Source organism: Salmo salar, chromosome 02 (assembly GCF_965601325.2).
Source record: "Salmo salar chromosome 02, fSalSal1, whole genome shotgun sequence".
In the NCBI taxonomy this organism is placed as follows: domain Eukaryota; kingdom Metazoa; phylum Chordata; class Actinopteri; order Salmoniformes; family Salmonidae; genus Salmo; species Salmo salar.
In genome coordinates, this window is record NC_138292.1 from 51273338 (window position 1) to 51288976 (window position 15639).

General features: G+C 41.3%; 1 protein-coding gene across 2 annotated transcripts in view; it reads right to left on the reverse strand.

Moving 5' to 3' along the window:
* Window positions 1–15639, reverse strand: part of mark1 (MAP/microtubule affinity-regulating kinase 1) — a 113287-nt gene that overhangs the window by 65421 nt on the left and 32227 nt on the right. For both annotated transcript variants that reach the window (XM_014170765.3, XM_014170785.3), the window contains exon 3: window positions 12247–12300. In XM_014170765.3, coding sequence (XP_014026240.1) covers window positions 12247–12300 — 54 coding nt within the window. The remainder of the gene's footprint in view (window positions 1–12246; window positions 12301–15639) is intronic.

Here is a 15639-nt window from a genome sequence, read left to right on the forward strand (position 1 = left end):
GCTTTTGGAAGTTAACAAGGCGACACTCCATCCAAACCCTTTACATTCGTGAGAATTGGCCTATATGGATAGGACTAAATTGAAATGTTTCTTATAGAAGAAATATGAAAAGCATAAGCATGGTAGCAATTGAAAGGGAACAGTTTGGAGATTATGGGAAAATGATTAGACCAAAGGTAAGGACGCAGCAGTTCACCAGATAAGACTGAATCCAAATACAATGTTGACTTTGTGCATTTCACATTCTGTATTTTGCCGGATTTGTTGTTGATAAAATCAGAAAACACTCTTGATTTGATATTAAGATGAAAATGCATTGGACCTTTAACTTGTTATGGATAGGGGGCAGTATTTTCACGGCCGGATAAAAAACATACCCGATTTAATCTGGTTATTACTCCTGCCCAGAAAGTAGAATATGCATATAATTCGTAGCTTTGGATAGAAAACACTCCAAAGTTTCTAAAACTGTTTGAATGGTGTCTGTGAGTATAACAGAACTCAAATGGCAGGCCAAAACCTGAGAAGATTCTGTACAGGAAGTACCCTGTCTGACCATTTCTTGGCCTTCTTTGTCATCTCTATCCAAAACAGAGGATCTCTGCTGTAACGTGACACTTTCTAAGGCTCCCATAGGGTCTCAGAAGGCGCCAGAACGTTGAATGATGACTCTGCAGTCTCTGGCTGAAAAACAGTAGCGCATTTGGATAGTGGTCGATCTGAGAACAATGAGACGGGCGCACGCGTGCACGTGAAGAGTCCATTTTACATTTTCAGTCTTTGAACGAAAACAATGACTCCCGGTCGGAATATTATCGCTATTTTACGAGAAAATTCGCATAAAAATTGATTTTAAAACAGCGTTTGACATGCTTCGAAGTACGGTAATGGAATATTTTGAATTTTTTTGTCACGATACGCGTCCGCGCGTTACCCTTCGGATAGTGTCTTGAACGCGAACAAAACGGCGCTATTTGGATACAACTATGGATTATTTTGAACCAAACCAACATTTGTTGTTGAAGTAGAAGTCCTGGGAGTGCATTCTGACGAAGAACAGCAAAGGTAATCCAATTTTTCTTATAGTAAATCTGACTTTGGTCAGGGCTAAACTTGGTGGGTGTCAAATTAGCTAGCCCGTGATGGCGAGCTATCTACTCAGAATATTGCAAAATGTGCTTTCACCGAAAAGCTATTTTAAAATCGGACACCGCGATTGCATAAAGGAGTTCTGTATCTATAATTCTTAACCTCTCTAGGGTCGGCGGGACGAAATCGTCCCACCTACTCAACAGCCAGTTGAATCCCGTGGCGCGTTATTCAAATACCTTAGAAATGCTATTACTTCAATTTCTCAAACATAGGACTATTTTACACCATTTTAAAGACAAGACTCTCGTTAATCTAACCACACTGTCCGATTTCAAAAAGGCTTTACAACGAAAGCAAAACATTAGATTATGTCAGCAGAGTACCCAGTCAGAAATAATCAGACACCCATTTTTCAAGCTAGCATATAATGTCACATAAACCCAAACCACAGCTAAATGCAGCACTAACCTTTGATGATCTTCATCAGATGACAACCCTAGGACATTATGTTATACAATACATGCATGTTTTGTTCAATCAAGTTCATATTTATATCAAAAACCAGCTTTTTACATTAGCATGTGACGTTCAGAACTAGCATACCCCCTGCAAACTTCCGGTGAATTTACTAAATTACTCACGATAAACGTTCACAAAAAGCATAACAATTATTTTAAGAATTATAGATACAGAACTCCTCTATGCACTCGCTATGTCCGATTTTAAAATAGCTTTTCGGTGAAAGCACATTTTGCAATATTCTGAGTAGATAGCCCGGCATCACAGGGCTAGCTATTTAGACACCCACCAAGTTTAGCCCTGACCAAAGTCAGATTTACTATAAGAAAAATGTTATTACCTTTGCTGTTCTTCATCAGAATGCACTCCCAGGACTTCTACTTCAATAACAAATGTTGGTTTGGTTCAAAATAATCCATAGTTATGTTTAAATATCCTCTGTTTTGTTTGTGCGTTCAAGACACTATCCGAATGGTAAAGAAGGTTGACGCGCACGACGCATTTCGTGACAAAATATTTCTAAATATTCCATTACCGTACTTCGAAGCATGTCAACCGCTGTTTAAAATCAATTTTTATGCCATTTTTCTCGTAAAAAAGCTATAATATTCCGACCGGGAAAGCGTGTTTACGTTCAAAGACAAAAGAAAATAAAACATGGGGTCGACTCGTGCACGAGCCTCAGTCTGATGGTACTCTGACCGGCCACTATCCAAACGCACTAATGTTTTTCAGCCAGAGGCTGGAATTACATCATTCAGCTTTTTCCCGGGTTCTGAGAGCCTATGGGAGCCGTAGGAAGTGTCACGTTACAGCAAAGATCCTCAGTTTTCAATAAACAGAGCCAAGAAGAACAAGAACTTGTCAGACAGGCCACTTCCTGTAAGGAATCTTCTCAGGTTTTTGCCTGCCATATGAGTTCTGTTATACTCACAGACACCATTCAAACAGTTTTAGAAACTTTAGGGTGTTTTCTATCCAAAGCCAATAATTATATGCATATTCTAGTTACTGGACAGGAGTAGTAACCAGATTAAATCGGGTACGTTTTTTATCCGGCCGTGCAAATACTGCCCCCTATCCCCAACAGGTTAAAATAATTATGTTTTTTGTGAACGTTTATCGTGAGTAATTTAGTAAATTCACCGGAAGTGTTCGGTGGGAATGCTAGTTCTGAACGTCACATGCTAATGTAAAAAGCTGGTTTTTGATATAAATATGTACTTGATTGAACAAAACATGCATGTATTGTATAACATAATGTCCTAGGTGTGTCATCTGATGAAGATCATCAAAGGTTAGTGTTGCATTTAGCTGTGGTTTTGGTTTTTGTGACATTATATGCTAGCTTGAAAAATGGGTGTCTGATTATTTCTGGCTGGGTACTCTGCTGACATAATCTAATGTTTTGCTTTCGTTGTAAAGCCTTTTTGAAATCGGACAGTGTGGTTAGATAAAGGAGAGTCTTGTCTTTAAAATGGTGTAAAATAGTAATATGTTTGAAAAATTTACGTTTTCGGATTTTCGAGGAGTTTGTATTTCGCGTCACGCCCTATCATTGGATATTGGAGTGGTGTTCCGCTAGCGGAACGTCTAGATGTAAGAGGTTTTAATATACCACAGTATATAGATATGCAGGACTAAGTTTAAAAGGCTGAAAATGCAATGGTGACTTGACCAGCTAGTTACACCTAGCACAAGACCAGCTAGTTACACCTAGCATATTTGAGGCACAAAATAGGCCCACATATTGATTTTATACAATCGTCATGCCACACTTTTCTTCATCCATTGGTTGTAACCCATACCCAAAACACTAAGATAATAACATGTCCCTTGGTCTTTTTCCCAACAAAATCAAGATAAATGTATGAATTACTCGATAGAAATCTGTAAATCGCTAGTTTATGAAATTACAGTTCAGCAATCCCACAAATTCTTGTTTTTTTTGTGTGCGTTGCTAGGAGCCCTCTGCATGTAAACCTGTAATAATGGTATTGTAATGACCAACGTTTCATTCCCCAGGCCGCACCAGATGACATATCCTGACAAAGCTCTATCTAGGGGATTTTGGTGTTTGGATTTCAATGCAAAAAGAGGAGACCTGGTATGCTTCCCTGTCTCCCCCTTCAAGCTCGTATTTCTAGTGAATCGAGCACACTTCCCCTGAGAACACTGATAGAGCTCACAAACAAGCTCTGGGTTTGAAATGGAGAACTGTCAGAAGCTTTTGGTTCAGGTTCATTGTTGTATCACGGCTAAGTTACTTGAAAGAGAAAGGTCTTGCAGGTGTCCCAGATGCGTTACGTTTCAAAACACAGGACAAAATAAAAATAAAATACTTATGCTGGAAGGGATCTAGTGAGGGTGCAGTTCGCACCAAGACACTGTCAACCAACACCGTTCTAGGTACACGTCTCCATTAACAACCGATCTAGGACCAGCTTACCCTCCCCGTCATACCTTTGACAATTAGGTGGTGAAAATGGCTCAACTGATGTTAGATCAGTGTCTAGGTGCAACTGTCTAGGTGAAACTTAATCCTATTCCACCAAACCCAGATTATCTACAGCTAAACCCCTCCTATCAGACCTAGACACAACAAGGTTGCTCTAATTATCACAAGGCCTAGCCATAGGCCCAACCACATTTCCGAACTAAGGGAAGCGCTGCATCAAAGGTAATAAGCATTTACTGTTGGTCTCTCGCAGAGCCACAGATAAACCCAGTTGGCTAAACTATGTTTAAGATGTTGAATTTCCATTGGCAGCAAAAGTCATGTGACATCACTATCCAATTAAAACACACATCATGTTGTTGTTATGGAAGGCTTGGAGCCAAAATGGAGGAAGGTTTAACGAACGCTGGGGGGGGGGGGGGCAATACTCGTGAACTTTTGCAAAGACCATTGGTTTAAACCGTGTCCCTTGTCAGCCCCCACTCACTGGACCCATATATTCACTTGGCGATGCATGCCTCTCTCTAATATCAATATGCCTCGTCCATTACTTTCCTGATTAGTGATTACTGTCTTATTTCACTGTAGAGCCTCTAGCCCTGCTCAATATGCCTTAACCAACCATGTTGTTCCACCTCCTACATATGCGATGACATCACCTGGTTTAAACATCTCTAAAGACTATATCTCTCTCATCATTACTCAATGCCTAGGTTTACCTCCAATGTACTCACATCCTACCTTACCTTTCTCCGTACACTATGCCTTTAATCTATGCTATTGTGCCCAGAAACCGGCTCCTTTTACTCTGTTCCGAACGTGCTAGACAGCCAGTTCGTAAAGCCTTTAGCCATACCCTTATCCCACTTCTCCTCTGGTGATGTAGAGGTTAATCCAGGTCCTGCAGTGCCTAGCTCCACTCCCACTCCCCAGGTGCTCTCATTTGTTGATTTCTGTAACCGTAAAAGCCTTGGTTTCATGCATGTTAACATTAGAAGCCTACTCCCTAAGTTTGTTTTACTCACTGCTTTAGCACACTCTGCCAACCCGGATGTCTTAGCCGTGTATGAAACCTGGCTTAGCAAAACCACCAGAAACCCTGAAATCGCCATCACTAACGATAACATTTTCCGCCAAGATAGAACTGCCAAAGGGGGCGGTGTTGCAATCTACTGCAAAGATAGTAATACAGAACTCTGCAGGCTATCCAAGTCTGTACCAAAACAATTCGAGCTTCTACTTCTAAAAATGCACCTTTCCAGAAACAAGTCTCTCACTGTTGCCGCTTGCTACTGACCTCCCTCTGCCCCTAGCTGTGCCCTCGATACCGTATGTGAATTGATTGCCCCCCATCCATCTTCTGAGCTCGTGCTACTTGGTGACCTAAACTGGGACATGCTTAACACTCTGGCCATCCTACAATCTAAGCTTCATGCCCTCAATCTCACACAAATTATCAATGAACCTACCAGGTACAACCCCAAATCCGTAAACACGGGCACCCTCATAGATGTCATCCTAATTAACTCGCCCTCCAAATACACCTCTGCTGTTTTCAATCAAGATCTCAGCAATCACTGCCTCATTGCCTGCATCCGTAATGGGTCTGTGACCAAAACGACCATCCCTCATCACTGTCAAACGCTCCCTATAACACTTCTGCGAGCAGGCCTTTCTAAATCAACCTGGCCGGGGTATCCTGGAATGACATTGACCTCATCCCGTCAGTAGATAATGCCTGGCTATTCTTTAAAAGTGCCTTCCTCAACATCTTAAATAAGCATGTACCATAAAAAAAAGTAGAACTAGGAATAGATATAGTCCTTGGTTCACTCCAGACCTGTCTGCCCTTCACAAGCACAAAAACATCCTGTGGCGTTCTGCATTAGCATCGAATAGCCCTCGAGATATGCAACTTTTCAGGGAAGTTAGGAACAAATATACACAGGCAGCTGGGAAAGCTAAGGCTAGCTTTTTCAAAACAGAAATTTGCATCCTGTAGTACTAACTCAAAAAAGTTCTGGGACACTGTAAAGTCCATGGAGAATAAGAGCACCTCCTCCCAGCTGCCCACTGCGCTGAGGCTAGGAAACACTGTTACCACCGATAAATCCACTATAACTGAGAATTTCAATAAGCATTTCTCTACGGCTGGTCATGCTTTCCACCTGGCTACCCCTACCCCGGTCAACTGCCCTGCACCCTCCACAGCAACCCGCCAAAGCCCCCACCATTTCTCCTTCACCCAAATCCAGATAACTGATGTTCTGAAAGAGCTGCAAAATCTGGACCCCTACAAATCAGCCGGGCTAGACAATCTGGACCCTCTCTTTCTAAAATTATCTGCCGAAATTGTTGCAACCCCTATTACTAGCCTGTTCAACCTCTTTCATATCATCTGAGATTCCCAAAGATTGGAAAGCTGCCGCGGTCATCCCCCTCTTCAAAGGGAGTGACACTCTAGACCCAAACTGCAACAGACCTATATCTATCCTACCCTGTCTTTCTAAAGTCTTCGAAAGCCAAGTTAACAGATTACCGACCATTTCGAATCCCACCATACCTTCTCCGCTATGCAATCTGGTTTCAGAGCTGGTCATGGGTGCACCTCAGCCACGCTCAAGGTCCTAAACGACATCATAACCGCCATCGATAAGAGACATTACTGTGCAGCCGTATTTGTCGACCTGGCCAAGGCTTTCGGACTCTGTCAATCACCACATTCTTATTGGCAGACTCGACAGCCTTGGTTTCTCAAATGATTGCCTCGCCTGGTTCACCAACTACTTCTCTGATAGAGTTCAGTATGTCAAATAGGAGGGCCTGTTGTCCGGACCTCTGGCAGTCTCTATGGGGGTGCCACAGGGTTCAATTCTTGGGCCGACTCTCTTCTCCGTATACATCAATGATGTTGCTCTTGCTGCTGGTGATTCTCTGATCCACCTCTACGCAGACGACACCATTCTGTATACTTCTGGCCTCTCTTTGGACACTGTGTTAACTAACCTCCAGACGAGCTTCAATGCCATACAACTCACCTTCCGTGGCCTCCAACTGCTCTTAAACGCAAGTAAAACTAAATGCATGCTATTCAATCGATCACTGCCCACCCGTCCAGCATCACTACTCTGGACGGCTCTGACTTAGAATATGTGGACAACTACAAATACCTAGGTGTCTGGTTAGACTGTAAACTCTCCTTACAGACTCACATTAAGCATCTCCAATCCAAAATTAAATCTAGAATCGGCTTCCTATATCGCAACAATGCATCCTTCACTCATGCTGCCAAAAATACCCTCGTAAAACTGACCATCCTACCGATCCTCGAGTTCGGTGATGTCATCTATAAAATAGCCTCCAACACTCTCCTCAACAAATTGGATGCAGTCTATCACAGTGCCATCCGTTTTTCACCAAAGCCCCATACACTACCCACCACTGTGACCTGTACACTCTCGTTGTTTGCCCATCGCTTCATACTCGTCGCCAAATCTACTGGCTACAGGTTATCTACAAGTCTCTGCTAGGTAAAGCCCCGCATTATTTCAGCTCACTGGTCACCATAGCAGCACCCACTCGTAGCACGCGCTCCAGCAGGTATATCTCACTGGTCACCCCCAAAGCCAATTCCTCCTTTGGTCATCTTTCCTTCCAGTTCTCTGCTGCCAATGACTGGAACGAACTGCAAAAATCTCTTTAGCTGGAGACTCATATCTCCCTCACTAGCTTTAAGCACCAGCTGTCAGAGCAGCTCACAGATCACTGCACCTGTACATAGCCCATCTACCTGCCTCATCCCAATACTGTATTTATCTTGCTCCTTTGCACCCCAGTATCTCTACTTGCACATCTACCATTCCAGTGTTTAATTGCTATATTGTAATTACTTCGCCACCATGGCCTATTCACTGCCTTAACTCCCTTATCCTACCTCATTTGCACTCACTGTATATAGACTTTTTGTTTTGTTTTGTTCTACTGTATTATTGACTGTATGTTTTGTTTATTCCATGTGTAACTCTGTTGTTGTATGTGTCGAATTACTATGCTTTATCTTGGCCAGGTCGCAGTTGCAAATGAGAACTTGTTCTCAACTAGCCTACCTGGTTAAATAAAGGTGAAATAAAATAATTAAAAAAACATTGGTCTTAAATGGCAAGCTGACAACTTTTGTCATAGGTCAACCTGGCAAAATTAGCCACGATTCTGGGGATGGCCAGCTGAGGAGATAATTACATCCGGTAAAAAATAAATAAATGAATCAACCTATCAGAGACCTTAACCTGTTATGGCTAGGGGGCAGTATTTTCACGGCTGGATAAAAAACGTACCCGATTTAATCTGGTTACTACTCCTGCCCAGTAACTAGAATATGCATATAATTATTAGCTTTGGATAGAAAACACCCTAAAGTTTCTAAAACTGTTTGAATGGTGTCTGTGAGTATAACAGAACTCATATGGCAGGCAAAAACCTGAGAAGATTTCATGCAGGAAGTGGCCTGTCTGACAAGGTGTCGTTCTTCTTGTCTCTGTTTATTGAAGAGTGAAGATCTTAGCTGTCCCGTGACACTTCCTACGGATGCCATAGGTTCTCAGAAGGCGGCAAAACGCTGAATCGTGGCTTTGCAGGCTCTGGCTGAAACAAAGTAGCGCGTTTGGGTAGTGGCTGGTTACAGTACTGTGAGACTCAGGCTCGTGCCCGCGTCGACCGAAAGCTTTGTTTTCTTTCCTCTGTTTAGCTAAATGGACATTCCCGGTTCGGAATATTATCGCTTTTTTACGAGAAAAATGGCATAAAAATGGATTTTAAACAGCGGTTGTCATGCTTCGAAGTACGGTAATGGAATATTTAGATTTTTTTGTCACGAATTGCGCCATGCGCACGACCCTTCTTTACCATTCGGATAGTGTCTGGGACGCACGAACAAAACGCCGCTATTGGGATATAACGATGGATTATTTTGGACCAAACCAACATTTGTTATTGAAGTAGCAGTCCTGGGAGTGCATTCTGACGAAGACAACAAAAGGTAATCAAACTTTTATAATAGTAAATCTGATATTGGTGAGTGCTAAACTTGCCGGGTGTCTAAATAGCTAGCCCGTGATGCCTGGGCTATGTACTTAGAATATTGCAAAATGTGCTTTCACCAAAAAGCTATTTTAAAATCGGACATATCGAGTGCATAGAGGAGTTCTGTATCTATAATTCTTAAAATAATTGTTATGCTTTTTGTGAACGTTTATCGTGAGTAATTTAGTAACTTGTTAGCAAATTCCCCGGAAGTTTGCGGGGGGTAGGCTAGTTCTGAACGTCACATGCTAATGTAAAAAGCTGTTTTTTGATATAAATATGAACTTGATTGAACAAAACATGCATGTATTGTATAACATAATGTCCTAGGTGTGTCATCTGATGAAGATCAAAGGTTAGTGCTGCATTTAGCTGTCTTCTGGGTTTTTGTGACATTATATGCTAGCTTGAAAAATGGGTGTCTGATTATTTCTGGCTGGGTACTCAGCTGACATAATCTAATGTTTTGCTTTCGCTGTAAAGCCTTTTTGAAATCGGACAGTGTGGTTAGATAAAGGAGAGTCTTGTCTTTAAAATGCTGTGAAATAGTCATATGTTTGAAAAATTGAAGTTTTTGTATTTTTGAGGAATTTGTAATTCGCGCCACGCCTATCATTGGATATTGGAGCAGGTGTTCCGCTAGCGGAACGTCTAGATGTAAGAGCTTAAACAGTAGAGACACCATCCAATTGCAATTGTTAAAACGGGTCAACTTGGCCACTAGATGGAGATAGTTAAACTATCCAACTAATATATGCCATTTATCAGATGCTTTTATCAAAAGTGACTAACAGTCATGCATGCCAACTGCTTGGTTTAGTTTGTTACCATTTGTCTTGGTAAGTGGAGTGTGCCAATATATAGTGTACAGAACATTAGGAACAACTTCCTACTATTGAGTTGCACCCCTTTTTCCCTCAGAACAGCCTCAATTCGTCTAGGCATGGACTCTACAAGGTGTCAAAAGCATTCCACAGGGATGCTGGCCCATGTTGACTCCAATGCTTCCCACAGTTGTGCCCAGTTGGCTTGATGTCCTTTGGGTGGTGGACCATTCTTGAGTCACACAGGAAACAGTTGGGTGTGAAAAACTTGAGTTGCAGTTCTTGACACTCAAACCAGTGTGTCTGGCACCTACTTACATACCCCGTTCAAAGGCAATTCAATATTTTGTATTGCCCATTCACCCTCCATCCAATTTGCCACAGATTTATGCAAATATTTTCAAATCTGCATTTTCCCATCAAACAGGCTTTTTGCAGATAAAAGGCTATTCGTGATGACGTATTGCACATAAGTAACTTTTGCTGTTATAGTTTTCATTAGGGACATGGGAATTTAAGTTAAATGTGTTTCCATCGCATTTTTAACTGATGGTTTTGTCACAAATCTGGAGCATTATATAGCAAAGGTCCCCACTCTGGTCTTGTCACATGCGCTCTAGCAAACAGCTCACAGATTCAGTGCTGGGAGGCTACCTACATTGAGATTATTATGGATAAGAGCGGTAATTACTTGTATTTGTCAAATGGCAGCCAAGCATCAATCATCATGTCACCAGAATAAGAACCTTGATATTTATATATTCAATGTAATATTTATTACCTTGCACACTGGCCACCCAGGGAAGTTCATCTTCATTTATTTGATCTGTAGTCTAATAAACTGCATGCTTTCCCCGAGTCGTAGTGGAGGACCACACAACATATCGCGTGACTAAGTTTACTTCAATATGATGGTTATTATATCAGTATTTGCACAGAAAGGCATTTCGGCTGCCATTTCTCGCATATTTATTTTACCAACAAAAAGATCCCACCATGTCGAACAAACAAATTGTTGGCATTTACAAAATTGTACAGGCATAACATGTTTCCATGAGCCCGGTCGTGACTTGTTTTATGCGTCAGGTAATTCATCCGCATGAAATGGTTGGATGGAAACGTGATTACTGGCACACATACACTAGCCATGTCTCAAGGCTTAAACATATTTTTTTAACCAAGCATCTCCCCTTCATCTACACTGAATGAAGTGGATTTAACATGTGACATCAATAAGGGATCATAGCTTTCACCTGGCCAGTGTCACAGAAAGCAGGTGTCTAATGTTTTGTCAACTCAGTGTATTTTGAATGATGCTTCCTTGACTAGGCTGATGTTACACAAAATTGAAAAGGCAGTAAGGCACGTTTCCGCATACATACCAAATTTCATGTTCTTGCTCACTGCTTCGTACACATTCGTGCTTTTACGTGATTTTTATTTTATTTTAATAGGAATATGCATTTATATTCGTATCTACATCCATCATAAAAAGATTGAAGAGGATGGTGGTCTTGTCGACTGTTCGGTGGCATAGTCCATGCAGTATGATTATTAGGTCCTAGCAATGTGTTTGTGAACAAGGCTGAAGACATACATGTATTTCCTTATGGAATTCATTCTTAAAAACTTCATGTTCATGGTGATGACAGAATTGTTTTTCTTCAACACAATACATCAATGAATGTTAGTTTACATTTCAAAGGAAAAGTGATGATGGGGATTCAAAATTACAGAGCAAGTTGTGATAGATAGATCAGGAACTAGGCACTGTTCACCGAGCTAATTGTCAAGACACATTTGCATGGGATGTAGTTCATTGGATTATCGGAAATTGCAGTGGATTTCTGGTAAGGATGCTTTAGTGAAAAAGTGTTGGAATCAGATCCAACTACGTCGACAATTTTAATTGGCTGCTAAGGATTTAGTTACTGGATATAATTATCTGCTCAGCTAGTCGGCCCCAGCATCGTGGCTAATTTTGCCAGGTTGGCCTATGAGAAAAGATAGCAGCTAGCCATTTAAGACCAATGGTTTAAACCAATGGTCTTAGAAAAAGTTAATGAACATGGCCCTTGTCTGGCTCTGGTCTCTTTTACACAATGTCATCCGGTGTCTGACGCAAAACCCAAAAGGGAGGCTGTATAGATATCATCTGATCTCTGTGCTGACGTGACCCATCATAGACCATGTTTAACAAAGAGAGCGAGAGAGGGGATCAGAAGAAAGAAGAGAAAAAGGGAGAGAGAAAGAAGTTTGAATGTGAGGCCTTACCTTCTGTAGACTAGTGGGGTTCAACTGCGTTTTGTCTATTATCTTCACGGCAACCTTTGGAAGCAGAGACAAACAAGAAAGAGACATTACACACCAATCACATCAGGCCAAAGCCCTGTGACATCACCATTTTGTGTTTGACAATGGAAGGTTTTGATCCTCTAATCCTGACCCAGGTTTACCGGAGTCTGAGGAGCTTCCGAGAGAGAGGCTGTGTCACAAATTGCACTATATTCCCTCTATAGTGCACTACTTTTGATCAGCGCCTTATGGGCCCTGATCAAAGGTACTGCACTATATAGGGAATATGGGGCCATTAGGATACAGCCAGAAAGTTATGATTAAATGGTCATTTAGCATCATGGTTAGCACCACACGAGGTGTGCTTTCCTCAGAAAAGGGGGATCAAGTCGCCAGAGTGCAGATTCGACAGCCTTGGGTTGGGTAACTTGAGCTCAAAATTGAAAATCTATTCAGGCCCAATTCTTGCAGTCTGCCGGCGAAACAAAATAGATAAACGCTGTCCCTGTTATGAAGGCTGCAAATGCACAAACTGATGAACGTTTTGAATGGAGGACAGTATGAGAATGTAATTTGGATGCACACACCAACACAGACACACAGTGACACCCGCCAGCCCCACACACAGAGATGGTGGTTGTAATGACTTTCCTCAACAATAATTTCAAGCGAGACTGGTCTTAGAAATGTCTAGAGATGACTGCTGAGGTATACACAGGCTCTGTTGGTTCCTTTCATATTGGTAAATAAAAACGTATCCTGGCCACTGAGTGAGGGATCTTAAAAGGAAGCCTCGGACGTGATGCCGATCTGCCTACATGCTCATAGTGTAAGACGGTAGGCGGCCAATTTCATCTATCAAGGTCTAGACCAGAGGCTCGTGTCGATCCATAATTTCTAAGATTAACCATTCAAAAGAGACTAAGCGTATGTCCAACAGTTAAAGCGACACTCCTTAATTTGACTGTGGCTATTTAAACTTAAGGCTCGGGGGCAGTATTTTGATGTCCGGATGAAAAGCGTACCCAAAGTAAACTGCCTGTTAATCAGGCCCAGAAGCTAGGATATGCATATGATTGGTAGATTTGGATAGACAACACTAAAGTTTCTAAAACTGTTAAAATAATGTCTGAGTATAAAATAACTGATTTGGTTATTGGTTTTCTATGGGAAACCCTATTTATGAGGAACCTGGTTGCAGTTCCTATGGCTTTCACTAGATGTCAACAGTCTAGAAATTGGTAGATGTTTATCTTTTGAGAAATGAAGAAGTAGGGCTATTCATTCCATGTGTCACTCTTAAGGTCCCTACTATTTTGGTGCGCGTGAACAGGAACGCGCTTCAAAGTTGTTTTTATCCGGTATTAGAAACAGTTTATCCCGTCTTAAATTTGATCGATTATTTACATTTTAGGATACCCGGAGGTTGGATTGGGAACATTGTTTGAACCGTTTGGACCAAGTATACAGGTAACTTATTAGATACTTTGTAGTCATGTTGGGCGAGTTGGAACCGGTGTATTTCTGAATCAAACACGCCAAATAAATGGACATTTTGGGGATATAAAGAAGGAATTTATCGAACAAAACGACCATTCATTGTGTCACTGAGACATTTGGGATTGCAAAAAGAAGATCTTTAAAAAGGTAAGGCATTTATTATATCGTTATTTCTAACTTTTGTGTCGCACCTGCCTGATTGAAAAATTATTTTCATGTGTTTGTATGCGGGCTGCTGTCCTCAGATAATCGCATTCGCCGTAAAGCCTTTTTGAAATCTGACAGCGGCTGGATTAACAAGAAGTTAAGCTTTATTTTGATGTATTACACTCATATTTTCGTGAATGTTAAATATTGATATTCCTGTAGTTTGAATTTGGCGCTCTGCAATTTCACTGGATGTTGTCAAATCGATCCCGCTAAAGGGATTGGCGCGTGAAGGGATCCATAAGAGGTTTTATGGACAATGAATCAGAGTTCAAATCTTGGAGTTGGTTCAAATCTGAGCTGGTGCAGTGCTGCTGTTTTGTCCTCCTGGTGCAAAATATTAACTGCTTCATAAAGTGGAATTGAGAGGAGGAATAAGGTGATTTATTTGGGCCTGTGTTGGTGTACAAACTCCTCAGAAAAAGCATCATTTAAAAAGACACTATAATAACTCACTAGCTGTTTCATTTGCCCAGATCCACCCCGACAAATTATAAACCACTCAAAAGGGCTGCTGCTGCACTTGAGGTGAAAGTTACAGATTGTGACTTTAAAGACGCATATGAAATTCTTCGTGTACACCCCAGTGTGCCATAGATCATTTTAAAGCGTCACTGAGAAAGGTTGCATCAGTCTCCAAGACTACAATTAACCATAATCACTATAATCAACGAACAATCATTTTTGGGATAGGATATGACACTAGCACAATACAAATCATAGGCACCGTAGAATATACCTCCTTTGCAAAGAACAGTGCCTCGTCTTCTGAAATATGGATATGAAAATCGGACACCATTACTGGGTAGAAACAGCAGGCTCACGAGACCATAAGCATTCGCATCCTATCAGCCAATCTCTGAGTAGGCATACTGGAATGTTTGATTTCACACGTAACATCTCACTCAACACTCTGGCGAGAGTACTGACGTACATTGCATCAATAATTTAACTTATACTGTGGCTCATGCTGGGTCAGAGTACCCAGCCAAAGTTATTTCCACTTTTTAAAATGCGGTGCGGTTTTGGTCAACACTGAAAGAATTGTTGAGTGGTTGAGGTCAACCAGTGCAGCCATATCTTGCGAACTCTTGATTTGTCTTAAAAAATCTGACAGCATTTTAGCAACATCAAATCGTATTAAAATATGTTCATATACACCCCCAGGAGAATGACACCATTTTAAAAAAAAATGTTCTGATAAGCAACCACTGATAAGCAACCACCATTTTCACATTTTCATAAATTCTTAGAATGTTTGGAAATTACATATAAAAAGGCATTTAATTTTTTTTTTTTATCTACAGCAATATAGCGGCTGTGCGTTTGGACAATTAATAAACACTGCACTAAATAAAACATGTCTCGTCCAGGACTGGAGTCTACGCAGACCAGTGCACCATAGCCAGTCGGCTCAGTTAGTAGAGCATGGCGCTTGCAACACCAGGGTTGTGGGTTTGATTCCCACCGGGGCCCAGTACAAAACATATGAAAACATATGCACTCACTACTAGGGCTGTGGCAGTCATGACATTTTGTGAGCCTTTGATTGCCAAGGAAATAACTGCCGGTCTCACGTTAATTAAACATAAAGCCACTGATGCAGACTTTTGGAACATCTACATTTTAAAAAGTCTAAAATCAATTTAATATAGCCTACAGCAT